General features: G+C 43.5%; 1 protein-coding gene across 12 annotated transcripts in view; it reads right to left on the reverse strand.

Moving 5' to 3' along the window:
- Window positions 1–17,575, reverse strand: part of EHMT1 (euchromatic histone lysine methyltransferase 1) — a 159,451-nt gene that overhangs the window by 88,999 nt on the left and 52,877 nt on the right. For 9 of the 12 annotated variants that reach the window (XM_081269851.1, XM_081269853.1, XM_081269850.1 and 6 more), the window contains 2 exons: window positions 14,079–14,145; window positions 4,982–5,535 (listed from right to left, as the gene is read on the reverse strand). In XM_081269851.1, the coding sequence (XP_081125977.1) occupies window positions 4,982–5,535; window positions 14,079–14,103 (579 nt within the window). In that variant the 5' untranslated portion in view covers window positions 14,104–14,145. The remainder of the gene's footprint in view (window positions 1–4,981; window positions 5,536–14,078; window positions 14,146–17,575) is intronic. The other 3 variants (XM_081269854.1, XM_081269848.1, XM_081269845.1) reach the window with 2 other exon arrangements.

Genomic DNA, 17,575 nt, shown 5'->3' on the forward strand with positions numbered 1-17,575 from the left:
GCTGTGTGTTCTCTGCCCTCTCACCCAGGCTCTGCAGCTCTACCTCAAATCCTCTCTTACCACATCTCAAGTGCACTTTGCTTTCTGTTTCACATGTGCTGCTATCTTGTACTCTTAGCCTCTCTCACGCGCCCTGCTGTTGGCAAGGTACCTAGAAAGCTTCTCAAAGAGAGCACTTCTTTCCTCAGCCCACAAGAAAGCTGCCTGATACCTCACCTAATGTCCAGAACACACAAGTCACATTACTTGATCTCACTGCCTATCTAGCTAGGAACCTGCTATGGCCTGAATGTGTCCCCCAAAGGCCCCATGTTGGAAACTAAATCCCCAAATTCACGTTAATGGTAACTGGAGGTGGGGTCTCCAGAAGGTTATTAGGATGGGATGAGGTCAGGCGAGGGCCCCTGTGGTAGAGGAAGAGACCTGAGTTGGCAGGCTTGCTCTGCCTCACTATGTTATGATTCAGCAAGAAGCCCTTACCAGATGCTGGCACCATGCTCTCACACTTCCCAGCCTCTAGACCAAGAGCTGAACAATCCTCTGCCCTTTATAAACCACCACATGTGTGGTATCTGTGTGGTATCCTGTGACAAAAAAGAAAGTTCACCCAGACAGAAACTTACGCTGGACTCAGGTTGTGAGAACCACAGCTCTATACAGCTTCCTGTTGCTTCCCCTGGTGGAGACCAACCCAGTTCACCATCTCGAGTGCTGCACTGCCAGTGATAGCACCTGCTCCACAGCAGATGGCACCTATACCCTTCCTTTCCCCAGGGATTAACTCTCCCTTCCCTCCTCCAAATCACAGCTCAAACTTGGCAGTTCCTTCTGCAGCCTCCACCATAGTATTGTCTGAGCCCTTCTCAGATGCACCAGGCAGTAACCACTAGGGCTCAGAACCTAGCTCTTGCTGTCACCTACACACTGCCACGCAGCCTGTGCAGCACTCAGCTATAAAATACATCCACTCAGCATTCGGAGCACAGTAAGATCCTAACTTACACATAAAATAAGACCTCAAGAGGAGGCAGCCACATGAGGTTAATTCTCACTTTGGTATAAAAACCTATTCTTTCATTTCAGAAGTAATTTTCAAAAATCTAACAAAGAAAATTGAGAATTCCTGAGCCTGGTGGGGAATCAGATTCTGCTCGCAGTTGCAGTCTCACAAGGCAGAACCGTGAGAGAAGAAATGACCTGCTGCACCAGGAGGCAGGGCACATGGGCTATGTCCTTGCAGAGCCCAGCACACCCTGTACTCTCTGCTCCAGCTCTGCCACAGGCTTTCCCCTCCTGGCCTGTTACTGTTCAAGTTTCTGCCCCAGCCAGTGAATTCTCACAGCTGGATATTTCATTGCAACTCCAACTCAACACTAATTTGCACCATTAATAAGAACTTCCCCTAGTACAGTGGCAGAATGGATGGGGCCACTTCCCACCCCACACCTAGAGCCTAATGGTAGGCATGTGTGGAAGGAATGGAGTGTGGAAGCACAAAGCCACAGGAGAAAGCTAAAAGCATGCCACAGCAATGCCTCCTGGTATGTGCATAGTTCAATTAGGAGAGAAATCCTCAAGATCTAGACTAGGCAAAGAGTTCTTAGACATCAGAATGACATCGTGATGCTTGATATCAGAAGCGCAGTCCAGGAAAGCAAACTAATAAATTGGACTTCATCTAAATGAAAAGCTTTTGCTCTGAGAAAGATCCTTCGAGAGGAAGAAGATAAGCTTCAGATGGGGAAACTAACCTACAAAAACGACACCTCAGATAAGGATTCATACTCAGGAAAAAACCTCAAAGCTAACCAAACAATACTAAAAAAATGGGGGGGCGGTGCAAATGGTGCAAGAGACATTTCAACAGCAATGACAAGAGCTGGCAAGTGAGCACTGAGTAGATGTCCCACATTACAGGCATGAGGATATTTGAGTAAAACAAGGACAATATGCCACCACACCCCATCAGGTAACCAAAACAGTAGCCACGCAACACCAAATGTTGGTGAGGATGTAAGAAACAGGATGAGTCCCATGAGGTAGGGGTACAAACTGCAGCCACTAGGGAACAGGGATGGCTTATAAGTTCTTTATAAAACTGAACATCCAAGGGACTGGGGGTGTAGCTCAGTGGCAGAGCACTTGCCTAGCATATGCAAGGCCTTGGGTTCAATTCCTGGCACCAAAGAGAGAAAACCAAAATGAATATCCAATCAACAAGCAACACAGCAATTCTACTCCTGGATACTGAACTGAGAAACATGAAAGTGTATATGCAAACAAAAACATGTACATAAATGCTCAGGGCAGCTTTAAGAGTACCAAACTGGAAATGTCCAAGTCCTTCAACAGTGAGTGGCCAGTCTGCAGCTATCCACACCACGGACAGTTGGGCAGCCTAAGGAGGAGCAGGCTCCTGATGCAACCTGGATAATCTCAGGAAAATTATGTTGAGTGCAAAGAGCCCCCCAAAAGTTATACACTGTATGGGGCTGGGGTTGTGGCTCAGTGGTACAGCGTTCATCTAGCACATGTGAGGCCCTGTGTTCAATCCACAGCACCACATACAAATAAATACAATAAAGGTATTGTGTCCAACTACAACTAAAAAATAAATGAATTTTTAAAAAGTTATACACTGCACATACTGAACAACACCTGAAATAACAGAATTACAGAAATGGAGAATGATCTATAGAGTGCCAGGGATCAGGGACCTTGACTGTGATGGCTATGCCCCTCTGCGCACGTGCGCGCGCGCGCACACACACACACACACACGCACATCCAAGTTATGCTGAAATTGAGTAAGACCCATGGATCACACCAGTGTCAGTACCCCAGTTACAACACTGCATTCCAACATGTAGATGTTATCACTGAGGAAAATTGGGCAAAGGGTACATAGCACATTTCTATACTATTTTTGTTGCTTCCTGTGAATCTAAAACTATTTTTTAAATTTTTCAAGTTCTGACAATGTACAGAAGAGAACAGTGAAAGGCTAGAGCTAAGTCAGGCCAATGGGAAATGGGGAGCCCCTGGGCCAGGGCAACTGGCAGGTATTGCATCAGGGCATCAGGAGGCACCAGCACACTGCTAACGGAGGGGAGAACCTGGTGGTTACAGAACCCGGCTTCAGGTGTGTGGTTGGCAGTGAAGCTCCACACTGTCCCATGACCACCACAACCACAGACCCATGCAGTACTCAGTCAGGCTGGTCCAAGGCCACAGAAGCCAAGGCAAGCATACCCTGGGGAGAGAAATCAGCACTGGACAAGATCACCAAGAGCAAGAGCTACCACCCAACAGAGCTCCTCTGAGGAATCAGAATTCATGACAGAAACTATGGAAAAATTACAATGATATCTTCTGAAGGATAAGATAAAATTTGAGACATAAGAAATTTTTTAATTAAAGATCAGTCAGAAATATTGGGTATGAAAAAATGTCAAAATAAAGCACACAGAGTTGGGCACAGTGACACATGCCTGCAATACCAGTGGCTCAGAAGGCTGAGGCTGAGGCTGAGGCTGAGGCTGAGGCTGAGGCTGAGGCTGAGGCAGGGAGATTGCGAGTTGAAAGCCAGCCTCAGCAATTTAACGAGGCCTAAGCAACTCAGTGAGACCCTGTCTCTTAAATTAAAAAAATAAAAAAAACAGGCTGGGGATGTGGCTCAGTGGTTAAGTGCCCCTGAGTTTATTCCCCTGTACCAAACAAACACACACACACACACACACACACACACACACACACACACGTATAAAATGAACAGAAGAATGTAAAAGGTTAAAGAACAATGCTAGAAGCAGAAAGCAGGCAGGGCACTGTCCAAATAGAAAAAAGACCCAACCTCCACCTAAAAGGAGTTCTATGGAAGGAGATGGAAAGAAAATCATACATGCGTTTTCCTGGTGCTGATGACACAATTCCTCAGACTGGCAGGGCCCTCAAGAGAAGGTCCCAGATGTGGAGTCCTAAGGGCTGCAGAAGAAACAGCAGATGGTCTACTCATGAAGGACAAGACAGTTTCAGAATGCCACCAGCAATGCCAAACACCAGAAGTTCTGAGGGAATGTGACCATAAACCCAAAATCCATTCGAGCCAAATTAACATCAAACAACAGCACTGTAGATATTTGGAAGAAATTTATCAGGCACACACCATGTGAGACATGGTGGTAAGCAAAAGGCCAGCATGGTAGGGATCAAACTTGGGTACATACTGCCCGTGTTCAGACATTCAAGATGTAAGACTCGGGGGCTGGGGATGTGGCTCAAGCGGTAGCGCGCTCGCCTGGCATGCGTGCAGCCCGGGTTCGATCCTCAGCACCACATACAAACAAAGATGTTGTGTCCGCCGAGAACTAAAAAAGAAATATTAAAAATTCTCTCTCTCTCTCTCACTCTCTCTCCTCTCTCACTCTCTCTTTAAAAAAAAAAAAAAAGATTTAAAAAGATGTAAGACTCGTCTGCTCTCAAGGCAAGCATGAGCCAGCACACCTCAACGCAGCCCTCTGTGCCCACACTTCTGTCACACCGTGGTCCTGACCAACTTCACTTCCTCTCACTTCTCAAACAGTGGGTGCTGAGTCCTCCTGAGCTGGAATGAAAGCCTCCAGATCCACAGCAGAAGGGAAAACCGTCTCCTTCAAAATGCCTGGCACATCTTCACTCGAAGCCAAGAGAACCCTCTAGGGAGAGCAAATCCCCAAAAGAAGGCAGAGACAGTGCCATCTGGCCTTGCTGTTCACACACAGAGGCATCAGCAAAACCCCTAACTGATCACAGGCCTAGAAGTGACCACCTCATCAGATTACCACTGCTTTACACTTTATTTAACTTTAGTGGCCTAAAGTTAGTGCCAGATGACCATTGCCATCTGCTGGCTTTTCTCTTGAATGCAGAGAAGTCAGCTTGCCATCATTAACACAGGAGAAGACAGACAGAAGGGAAATGGCAAGAGAAGACACAAAATTACCAGGCCCAGGATGGACTTCGGCATGGTCTTGCGTGCCCTGTGAACCTTAACATCAGTTCCAGGGGCCGTGGGCTTCCTGTCTTCTGTGTCTGCACTTCCTTCCCCAGGCACGGCTGGCGCTGCGGCTGGTGTCTGTGGAAATGCACCTAGAGTCCTGCCTTTGCCAGCCGCTCCAGGAAGGGTTTTCGCAGCATGGCCAGGAAGCGAGGAGGCCAGAGTGTTGGGAGTCCTCAAGGGCTGCCCCTGCAGGGCCGATTTATTTAAGAAGTACCCATTGCTGCCAATGACAGAAGTCTGCATGAAGTCGTCAGCTGTGACGTGGTTCTGCTTCCCCACTTCTGGTTCTCTTTCTGAAACCCCATTTTCCGCTATTCGTGCTGCTCTATTGGTACCTTCCTGTGGGCTGGTTCTTGTGATCTCTTGAGTGTGTCTGGCTGCATTTGGGTGACTGGTGTCACAGTTGTCACAAGATCCATTGGTTTCACCATCTGCAGCCATGGAGGCCTCTCCCGCCTGCTTCTCTACGGAACCTTCATCAGCAGCCATAGGAATATCTGTGAACAGAGGAGAAAGGAGCATCACTGACTGCTGCCCCCCCCCCCCCACAATACCACCACCAGCACTAGTTACAATGCTTCTGACTGGCTGACATAAAACTATCCACTGAAATCCTTTCATTTCACCTACAAACTAACACTTAAATTCAAATGGATTTAAAATGAGATTGCTTCCTGAACAGGATGTCAAGTAAGTGTGAGGAATCACCACGGCAAGAAAACCTGGAGGAGTATTGTCTGGAGATATCAACGAGGTTCCAGAAGCAGCTGTACACAAACAAGCAAAAAAACAGGCCCAAGGGAGGATGGCTTTCAGCACGCCCATCTGTGTACCCTGCGGGTGCGGGGGGGGTGGAGGTGGGGGTCTGACAATTCTAGCAGTCACAACCAGGATGCTTAGAAACAAGAAACGCACTCACACCAGAAGACTGAAGAATACCATGAGTTGAGGCAGAAAACTCATGATGACATCCCTGGAGGCAGGAAAAGCCTGGGCCAAGGTCTAGGCTCCATCTAGGCCACTCTGCTCTTGGCTGGACTCTTCTTCACACCTACCACTTAACATGCTGCATTCTCTACTGCTCAACATGTTGGTCATCTTCCTTGCACCCCTAAGTTCTATGAGAGCAAAGGTTCTGTTCAATACTGTAATCTGGGCACATAAAAAGGGCCTGGCACATGATACATGTGCAACAAATAATAAATGGTTTCTGAAAAAGAGCAATTAATAAGTTTTTTTAACACATAGCAAAATAGAACATGTAGAAATTTCCTTAACTTGGAGAAGACTATATCCCAAACTCTGCAGCAATATATCTTCACTCAGAAAGGTTAAATCAATTCCATGTAAGCCCAGAAACAACATACAAACATCTATTAAAACCACTAGTGCTGGGATTGTGGCTCAGTGGTAGAGCATTTGCTTAGCATGTGCGAGGCCCTGGGTTCGATCCTCAGCACCACATAAAAATAAAATAAAGATATTGTATCCAACTACAACTAAAAAAATTAAAAAAAAAAAAAAAAAACCACTAGTGCTAAACAAAACAGGTGGTACTGGGTGACACTGAAAGAGAAGAAAGAAAAGCGTGAAGGTTAGTGACCAAGGCACAAATGCTCTCATCTGCACCTAACATACTCTCATCTACTGAAAAACAGAATCCACCTGTGATCAAAACACATGAACAAAGCCATACGGCTGAATCCAAAAATCAAGTTGTAGGGCTGGGGATATAACTCCATAGAAGAACAACTGCCTAGCAAGCACAAAGCCCTGCCTTCCATCCCAAAATTGCAAAACAAATCAAGTTACAAACTCAAAACCACTCTATTTTTTTTTAATTTTTTAGTTGTAGATGGACACAATATCTTTGTTTTTTGTTTATTTATTTTTGTATGTGGTGCTGAGGATCAAACCCAGTGCCTCACACATGTGAGGCGAACGCTCAGCCACTGAGCCACAGCCCCAGCCCCTCAAAGCCACTCTCTACATGAACATTAACTAGAAAATACAAGTTAAAAACTAAGATGTTATTAACAAAAGCAGGAAAAACTACACAGGTATAAAAAAAAATGACAAGATTATTTAAGACCTAGGTGGAGAAAAAAATTAAATACAGGGCCTTTGCACATTGGAATGGTATGACAAATTCACACAAATCTGTCAAATCCCCTCAAATCAAATTTATAAATGTGTGCCATTCTAATAAGACTTCCAGTTAGTACATTGAGGAATTCTACGCCTGACCCTGAAATGCATCGGGAAGAAACAGGTGGTACTGGGTGACACTGAAAAAGAAGAAAGAGCTAAGTTCACTGTGAAGAGGAGAATAAGGAGAGCCACACATACTCCTGCTACAGAGGAAGAGCACACAGTCCTGCAGATCCCCCAGCAAAGGCAGTGCAGAGCATGACCCACAGCCCAGGCAGCCGAGGCTGGTTGCTGAGGACCAAGGCACCTCCCCAGACACGGGTGCCTAGTCTCAAGGCTGGAGTCCCCACCTGCAGGTCCCAGCAACCCTGTGCAGCCCTTCTACTTGTGAAATGTGGACATACTGTCCTTGACACTCTGAGGAAAACACAGAAAAATAGAATAGCCTATAGTCAGGGGAAATTTATAAAACATCAAAAGCATGAATAATGACAAGAAAAAGATCTGACTATATTGGAATTTCAGATTTTTGTTCTACAAGGAACATAAGTAGGCAATGATACCTTTGCAATGTCTAAAACTAACAAGGGGTTAATAGCTAGATGTTAAGTAACTGATTTAATCAAGCAAGGAGAGAGAGAAACCCTAACAAGAAGGGGGGAAATAATGTAAACAGGAAATACACCAAAAAGGAAATTTGGGGGCTAGGGATATAGTTCAAATTTGGGGGCTAGGGATATAGTTCAAATGGTAGCCTCGCAGGCACAAGGCCCTGGGTTCAATCCAGCACCACAAAAAAATAAATAAATAAAAATAAAAAATAAAAATGTTCACATGCATGGCTTAATACACAAATTCAAAGGCAGAGATGGTTCAAGTGGACAAGAAGCTGCATAGTGAGCAATATCCCCACAACTTACATTAAATAAAATAGGAAGCGCAGATGAAAGAAATGAGATGGGAAAGGCATGCAAAAGTGAATTTGTAAAAGGTTGGAGTGGCTATTTTAATATCAAAGTAGGTTACAGAGCAAGGAAGTCTAACAAGGTATACAATACCATTCCATAGGGACAACAAAAGAACTTCAAAGTGCAGGAACTGAACACTGCTAGGACTGCTAGGGGAACCGATTCCACAGCTGAGGTCATAGATTCCCACAGCCCAGAGTCTCCTCAGCAAGGCTCAGAAGGCTGATCTGCCAGTCAGCAGCAGGCCCGGCCTGACCCAGGCGGGACTCAGCACACAGCATATGTACATTCACTGAGAGGCTAGGGGCGAACCTCAACTAACTTCAAGTGAGATGAAGTGTGCTCTGACTGCAAAGGAATGAAATTAAAAATCAACAACAACAACGAACTCTGATAAAACCCCCAACTCTCTGAAAACTAGAAACTAAACTAAAACACACTTTTAATGAGACAAAGAATAAACCAAAAGGGAAATTACAAAGTATCTTGAATTGATAGAAAATGCAAACATAGCTCTCAGGATGTGAAGGATGCTGCTCAACAAGCTCACCAGGAAACAGGCCATGAGCCTGTGTGGAAGGTAGAGGAAAGACTCAGCACAGAGCTCAGGGAACCAGAGAAAGTAAGGGACCAAATGAAAGTGAGAAGAGGAAAAAGCAGCACAGACTGAAGCATGAACTGCCAAGACAGAAAGCAGACAACAGAAGGAGTAAACACAACCAAGAACTGGTCTTTGTTGACAAGATAAATAAAATTAATGGACTTATTCTCTAAAGTCAGTATTACCCTGAGACCAAAACTAGACAGAGGCATAACACAAGAAAACCACAGGCCAATATTCTGAATAGATATACATGAAAATATTCTAAACAAATGTAGAATGAACCAAAACCAAAAACACATTTTACAAAATAATATGTCCAGTAAAGAAGAGTTTATTCCCAAAGGCAGGGTTAGTTTAACAGTCAAATAAACAATTAATGTAATCACTGTACTGACAAACTAAAATAAAAAACTAACAAAAATCACCCCAAGAGATTCAGAAAAACACCATCATTTCTGATAAAAATTAAGCAAAGCAGAAATAGCAGGAAGCTCTCTCAAGCTGACACAGGCTTCAGTAAACCCACAGCCAGCCTCTTAGGCAAAGCTGTCTGTGCTCACAGTTCCCACTCAACATCACCCTAAAGGTTCTGAAGGGTGCAGCAAAACAGAAGTAATCATGCAGGTCAGAAAGCAGCAGCCGCAAGACTTGGATGACAGGATCCAAGATCCCTAGGGTCTGTGAAAAGGCCACCAGCACCGAGGACTGACCTTAGAAAGCCCACAGAACACAAGATAGACTGCAGAAATGACCTCAACCTAAATCTCACACCTTTAAAAAATTAACTCCAAATGAAAAGAAATGTAAATTTATATCAGAAAACAAGACTTTTAGGGGAAAAAGTCAAGGGGCCCAGAACTAGCAAAGAGTCAGCCTTGACACAGAAACAAATTCCAAAAAAGAAAAAAGCAACAAATCAGACTTCACCAAAATTCAAAGCCCAGGAAAAGACTTCTACAGGGAGGAAATGCCCACTAGCTACATACCTGGCAAAGGACTAGTACCTGGAACACACAAAGAACCCTCAAAACTAAGTAGCAAATCTAATCCACAACAAAAATATCAGCAAAGGTGCAGAGAACTGGGGCCTTCACAATGATGCTGGGAACGCCAAAACCAGGGAAGACAGCTAAACGTGCACTGACCCACAAGAGCACCTCACTCCTGAGCTGGAGCCCCAGAGAAAGCGTGTCAGGAAGCGTCTGCAGCAGTTTCACCATGACAGACAAGGGAACAGCCCAGATGTCCTCCAGTGAGTAAATTGGGGGAATCCACACATAGAACATAACTAAGGAACACAGAACAACAAACCACTGATACCAAACAAAGCCTGAATGCACCCCAGGGAATTATGCTGAATGAAAAAGTTGACCCCAAAAGGTTACCAAGCATATGTATACAGCATTTTGAAATGACAAAACTATAGAAATGGAGAACAGATTACTGGATGACAGCAGAAAGCAACAAAATGGGAGGTTCCAAAGGGTGAGGAGGAGGAGCCCATGGTGGGAATGCTGTGCACCTCACCGTGGTCATGGCCATGGTTGTGGATATACGTGACAGACACAGAAGCAAATACACAAAGTAGGCAGGTACAGTTACCACACCTGTGATCCCAGAGACTCCAGAGGCCAAGGCAGGAGGATCACAAGTTCAAGGTCAGCCTCAGCTACTTAGTGAGACCCTATCTCAAAATCAAAAATAATTAAAAAGGCCTAGAGATATAGCTCAGTGGGACAGTGTTCCTGGATTCAATGAAAGAAAGATGGCGAGGGGCTGGGGGGAACTGGTGCAAACCACTGAGAAATCTGAATAGGTCTGATGCATTGTACTCATGTCAAAAACCTGGTTTTGACTCTGTGTACAGTTTTGCAAGATGCTGTCATTAGTTGAAACAGATGAAGGATACACGGGATCTCTTCACAATGTTTCTCACATGTACAATGTTTCTCACATGTAAATCTAAAATTATCTCAAAATATAATTCAACAACAAAAGATAAACTGCAAATCTGTGTATCAGTTATGAGCAACTGGTAAGTAAAATTGTAAACAGCATAAGAACATATGAAGTAATTAGAGATACAAAACCTGTATGCTGAGATACAATGTGAAGCTATCAAAAACTAATAAAAATGGGCTGTGGGGCTAGGATTATGGCTCAGTGGTAGTGCACTTGCCTAGCATATGTGAGGTACTGGGTTCAATTCTCACCACCACATATAAACAAATAAATAAAGGTCCATCAATAACTAATAATTTTTTTTTTAAATGGGCCAGGGATATAGCTCAGTTGGTTGAGTGCTTACCTCGAATGCACAAGGATCTGGGTTCGATCCCCAGTACCACCACCACCACCACCCCAAAAAAGGAGAAGTATACCTTGTTCATGAATCAAAAGACTCCATATTGAGCCTTACATGTGTCAAATGAGAGAAGTCTGACAAGTGTAAAAGAGAATTCTCTGTGATCACACAGGTATTTGCCAAAGACTTCAAGTCAAGAGCAACAACCAACCTGGATTTAAAGTTACTATATTTCAAGCTAAAAAAGGACTAGTAACAAACCAACAAGAAGCCAAACTTCGCAAGTTAATAAATCAAGTGCCTTGGAAAAGCCTAACAATCTTTGTTTTAATACAGATATCCAGACTCAACATATTCAATCCACAAACACTACCAAAGTATCTACCATCCCATCAGGACTACTAGACATACAAGAAAACAAGAAATACAAGTACTCAGGGAAGACAGGTGCCAAGCTTAAACTGAAACACACAGAGAACAAGGCACACATACCCTCTACATGTACCCCTACAATGTATCTCTAGAAATGAAAGATGGCCAATATGAAAGGAGATTATCAGCGATGAAACTACCACCAGATTAGACAGAGGAAAGAGCACTCAGACACATTGTTAGAATCTATGCAAAATAAAGCACTGAAAGGTGAAAATGAGTGGATGGAGCCTGACTGACAGGTGGAATGACATGAAGCAAACATGCATGTACTTGGAGAGGTAAAATGAAAAAGAGAAGCAAAACTATATTTGAAGGAGTAATAGCCAAAAAAACAAAAAACAAAACAAAACAAAAACAAAACACACACACACACTTTAGTCAGGCACCAGGCATGAGGCACACCTGTAATCCCATTGGCTTAGGAGGCGGAGGGAGGAGGATCACAAGTTTAAAGCCAGCCTCAGCAAAAGCTGAGGTGCTAAGCAACTCAGCAAGACCCTGTCTCTAAATAACATACAAAATAGGGCTGAGGATGTGGCTCAGTGTGAGTGCCCCTGAGTTCAATCCCCATACAAGGTGGAGGATGGGGCACTTTAGTCAAGTATTTCCAGACTTGAGGAAAACTACAAAAATCAATGATCCCAGAAAGTTAACAAACTTCTAGCAACATGCCAAAAATCAGAGATAAAGTGAAAATCTGAAAACAGCCAGAGAAGAAAAGTCAAATTACATACTGAGAAAAAGATAAACAAACTTCTGGTTCTAAGCAAAACAGTGAATTAATCCACTGGGTGTGACTGGAGGAAGTAGGTCACTGGGCCTGTGCCTTTGGAATTTACATTTTGTCCCTGGTGAGCAGAGTTTCTCTGCTCCTGGGCCATCATGTCCTGAGCTGCTTTCCTCCTCTACGTCCTTCTTCCATGATAGTCTGCCTCACCCCAGGCCCACAGCTATGGAGTTGGTCAACCATGGACTGAACCTCTGAAACTGTGAGCCACAATAAACTTTTCTTCCTTAATATCATTCTTGTCAGGTACTTTGCCACAGTGACTAAAAGCTGACTAATAAACCTAGAATTCCATACTCACATCCTTCAACACAACACAGACAGACAAACTTTGAAAAGATGAATAACCAACACAAAAGTCACAGCAATGTCGATCTCACTTCTCCAGCTGGCTGGGCAATGGCACCACACAGAAAATCACTACCACACAGACAGGTGGAACATAAAGGCATGAGAAAAACATGCAATTCTTAGGCAAAGAAAGCTGGAAAGACCTCAGACCTATTAAACTAGACATATTTCAGTAGTATCAGGGATGAAGGAAGACATATCTTGGTAATAAAGGGGTAAATTCATCACAAAGATAGAACAATCTTAAATGTGTATGTAGCTAAGATGGACAAGGTCTCAGCTACCAAAACCAACAGAAGAAACAGAAAATCTGAATAAAACTCTAAGAAGTCAAGAAATTCTATTAGAAATAAAAACTCCCCATGAAGGAAAGATCAAGACCAGATGGCTCCACTGGTAAATTCTACCAAACATTCAAAGAATAATTATTATAATTTTTCACAAACCCCTCCAAATATTAAAAAGGGAACTCTCCACAATGTACTGTGAGGCAGTATTACTGATCTAAACACCAGAGAGACACCTCACAGGACAATATCTTTTTTGTTTTGTGCAGGAACTGAACTCAGAAGCACTTTGCCAGTGAGCTATATCTCCAGTTTTTTTAAATTTTTTGAGACACGGGTCCCTAAATTGCTAAGGCTGGCCTTGAAATTGACATCTCCTGCCTCAGTCTCCCGAGTTGCTGGGATCAGAGGTGTGTGCCACTACAATTCTGCCAGACAAATATCTCTTATGATACAAACACTAAAACTTCAGCAAAAGACTAGCAAACTGGATTGGAGGAAGGGGGTTGCTAAGGGGATAGTGAGATGGGATTAAAAAATGAGAACAAGCAGGATTTATCCCAGGAATGCACAGTTAGTTTAATGGCTAAAAAAAAAATTCATTAAGAGAACAGAATTAAAGGCAAACATCAATAAGCATGTCAACTCACAGAAAAATCACTTAACAAAAAAATCAATACTTATTCCTGATTAAAAAAAAAAAAAAAAAAAAAAAAACCCTAGCACACACACAGCACATGTCATTTGGGGTCTGGTTTCCTTCACTTCACAAAACACAGCTAAGTTTCATCTGTGTTGTTACATGAGTCATGCTGTTTGAAAACCATTCCACCATGCATATGTGTCAGGTTGTCCAATTGTTACTGGGTGAGGCCTGCTATGAATAAAGATGCTACAACATTCCTATGACCATTCACTTTTCATTTTCTAGGTGCAGTGTTTCTGTTATCCACACTTTGTTTTTTTGTTTGTTTGTTTTTTCCTTGTCTACAAGATCTTTTCTCTGTATGTGTGTGTGTGTGCGTGTGTCTGTCTGTCTGTCTGTCGTCCAGGAATGGGAGAGATTAGAAATTACACTGAACCCCAGACAGATAACAGGGAGAGTGCAGGCAGCAAAATCCTGTCTCCCATCCCAGGGAACACAGCCCTTACCTTCTCTCAGCAGTTCAGTTTTCATGCAGCTATCCTGCTTAGTCTCACCCTTGGCCGGAACTACCTGCTAAAAAAAAAAAAAAAAAAAAAAAAAAAAAACAGCCATCAACCTGAATGCATTAAAGGCAGAAAACACAGTACACCAACATGACTTCTCCAAAATAAATCAGTTACAAAACTCACTACCAAACATCCACATGACTGGGGTTTATTCACCCACTGGATAACATAGTTGTCTCCAGGAGAAGGGATGGCATTCAGAAGACAGCCCAAGGAAACACCTGCTTACTCTGTAGTTCTTAAGGCAGCCCTTTAGGAAGATGTGTTCATATATCACTTACATAATTAGAAATCTGAAATACTTTGATTGTTACAGGACTACTACAATTTATTTCAAAATGCATTCTGTTGCCAACAATAATTAATCTAAATATTTCAAATGTCCAATAATTTACAAAAAAAAAAAAAAAGTGTAAATCAAGAAAATAACAGGTCTGTAACCCTACCTACTAGGGAGGCTAAGGCAGGAAGACTGGAAGTTTGAAGATGACTTCAGCAACTCAGCAAGACCCTGTCTAAAAACAAAAAAACAAAAAGGTTCGGAGGTATAGCTCAGTGGCAGAGCACCCCTGGGGTTAATCCCAGGCACCACAAAAAGAAAAAGTGAGCAATAAGACACTGAAGTCAGGCTGGGGATATAGTTCCGTTGGCAGAGTGTTTGCCTTGCATGCACAAGGTCCTGAGTTCCATCTCCAGCACCACAAAAAAAAAAAAAAAAAAAAAAAGACACTGAAGTCACTGAACATTGAGTGTAAGCGTCTATTACAGGGAGGCATATATGAATGACCCAAGGCTTCCTGGCATTGTTTTACTTTTCCTCAAAAAGAACTCTTGCCTTCAAAAAGCTTAGTCTGGGGACTGGGGTTGTGGCTCAGTGGTAGAATGCTTGCCTAGTATGTGTGAGGCCCTGGGTTCCATCCTTAGCAGCATATACAAATAAATAAAGGTCCATTAACAACTAAAAAAATATTTCTTAAAAAAGCAGCAGTAGCTTAGTCTGCCGAGAGAAATGAAGGTAAACACACACAGTACTCCTAAGAAGGTCTCTCAGGATAAAGCAGCAGCAGCAGGAGCCAGCAAATGCCTTGTCCACACTGGGGGTGGGAACATAGAATAAAGACTATCCTATCTTCCCACTATGAGCTCCAAAAACTTTTTGGCTCCCAGAACCTAAGGGCATAACTCCCAAAAAACTTCTTATAACTTCCAGAATATTTTTTCTAAAGACACCAGAAAAATTTCTCAGAATATTCCTAATGAACTTTGAATTCACTGCTATTTCCACTTCATGCCACTTATGCCTCCAAAGAACTTAGTCTTGCCCACCCTGTCACCCAAAGTTCCTAACCCCCACAACATCCTTTCTTCCTCAGTCCTGCTAAACATCTAGCATTCCCAGTGTTTCCCAAATGCTCCCACCAGCAGCCTTCTTAAGAGGAGCTGGTGACTCACTGACACCCCAGGAGGAGGCCAAGAAAAGGTATAAGCAGGTCTCAACTTCCTGTCAATTCCAGGTTATTCTCTCCCACCTTCCCCAGAGCTCCTTGTGTGGCCCAACTAGTAGTTTTCAAAGTGTAGGCTGAGGACCCCAGGGGTCCCTGAAGGGAAAATGGTTTCTAGGCACATGCATTCTTTCTCAATCCTATCGGTAATGGCTGATTCTGCCCTCCCACCTGTAGCTGATGGCACCTCATGGATGTCTGCACTTCTCTCTTACCTATCACTAAGCACCAATACCAGATCAGGCAAGTGCTTCTGGGCGCTCCACAAGCCCCACTTCCACTTGCACATCTGCTTTTCACACCGCACAGATACTGTTAGAATTCTTGGGAACTAGGATGCACAATCAACATCCTCTGGAGCAAAAAAAGACCAAGCTTGAGGTCCTCTGTGACTCTTATGGAGAAGGGCACAGAGCATGGCGGTGCCAGGGATAAGCAAGAGAGGCAAGTGATGGAGCGCGTCAGCCTTGGACAAAAGCAGGAAGGGCAGAGCTTCCTGAAACTGGAATTCAAATGCTCTATGTGGCTGACTCCACATATTATCTAGTGGGCAAGAAAATGGTTCTCATCACCCTCGAAAAAGGGCCAGTGGCCTGCAAAATGTTCAGAACCTCTGAGGTGGATGGACACTAAGCCAGGAAAGGTTTACAGATGAGACATATTGCCCAAACCATAACAAATTCCATCCCACTCCCACTTCATGTGTTTTCCACGCCCTTACTCACACAAGCAGAACCAAGCTGTAAGCAGAGACTTAATTAAGATGTGTCTCCAGCTCAGGGTGGAGCAACAAAACCTTGACAGCAAAAGGGCCTCTTGTACTAAGTGGCCTACTGATCTGTCCTTTGCAAGAAGAGCCTTAACTGAAACCTGAATGAGGATGTGGATGTGGGCTTTAGCCTTGGAAAACAAGACAGAACTGTTAATGGGCCCCAACTAAGGGTTTTTATTTTTGTTTCCTATCTGGGTTCCTCTACCTTCAAATTAGGTAAGGAGCTCAGTCCCATACTCAGCCCTATGGAAGTCATTACCCATAGCCTGAAGGCCGGGTGCATGAAGTGAGGACAGTCCTGAATGAAGGTTACAGGAAAGTTCAGACTCAAGGGCTAACCAATAGCACTGGTACCTTTCCAATACCTGTTAAGCCCAGATTTATTTTATTTTATTTTATTTACAATTAAAATCAAAATTTTATTCTGATTTCACTAGTTTTTCTTCAATGCCATTTTGTTGTTGTTGTTCTAGGATCCAATGTCTAGAAGACAATGTTGCATTTTGACACAATGCTGTATGAGTTTTGTCTGACTTATAATAGTTTCTCGGGTGTTCCTTATGTTTGAGCGTTGTGATGGTACGCCATTATGCAGATTATTCATCAATTTGAAAGCACAAATTCTGACCAATAGTGTTCATACTTTTCCAAGACCTGATCAGCACAAATACTAATCAATGCCCCTACCCAGTAGTTATATAAACTCCTAGACTTACACCTAAGTGGCAATCTGCTATCAGGTCCCCTCTCGCCTCTTTTTTTTCTTGCTTAAATAAAGCCTACTCCTTTCACTCCCGCCTTCCATTGTCATCCGTGGATTTCATTCTTTCTTTATATTTGTGAGATAAGAACCTGGAAACAATTGGGGTCTGCTGTGATACTAGAAGGCACAGCCTGCCATTAAGAGCTTCAGCAACATCACTGGACCAGTGATGTGGAGAAGAATCCAGCTTTTCCAGCTACAACCCTCAGAGGTGATGTGTGCAGGCATCCCTGCTGGGATTAGCTGCTAACACTTAAATGGGCTTTCTCAGGGCTACAGATACCCCAACCACCAGCAGAAACAGAGAATCAAATTTTGTCTCAAACTCCAGTTTCACCAGCAACCCATGCGATGGAGCTCTGACCACTACAGGGATGCCAAACCCTTGGCAGCAAGAGGC

The sequence above is a fragment of the Spermophilus citellus genome, assembly GCF_964194105.1.
Source record: "Spermophilus citellus genome assembly, chromosome: 2".
Lineage (NCBI taxonomy): Eukaryota > Metazoa > Chordata > Mammalia > Rodentia > Sciuridae > Spermophilus > Spermophilus citellus.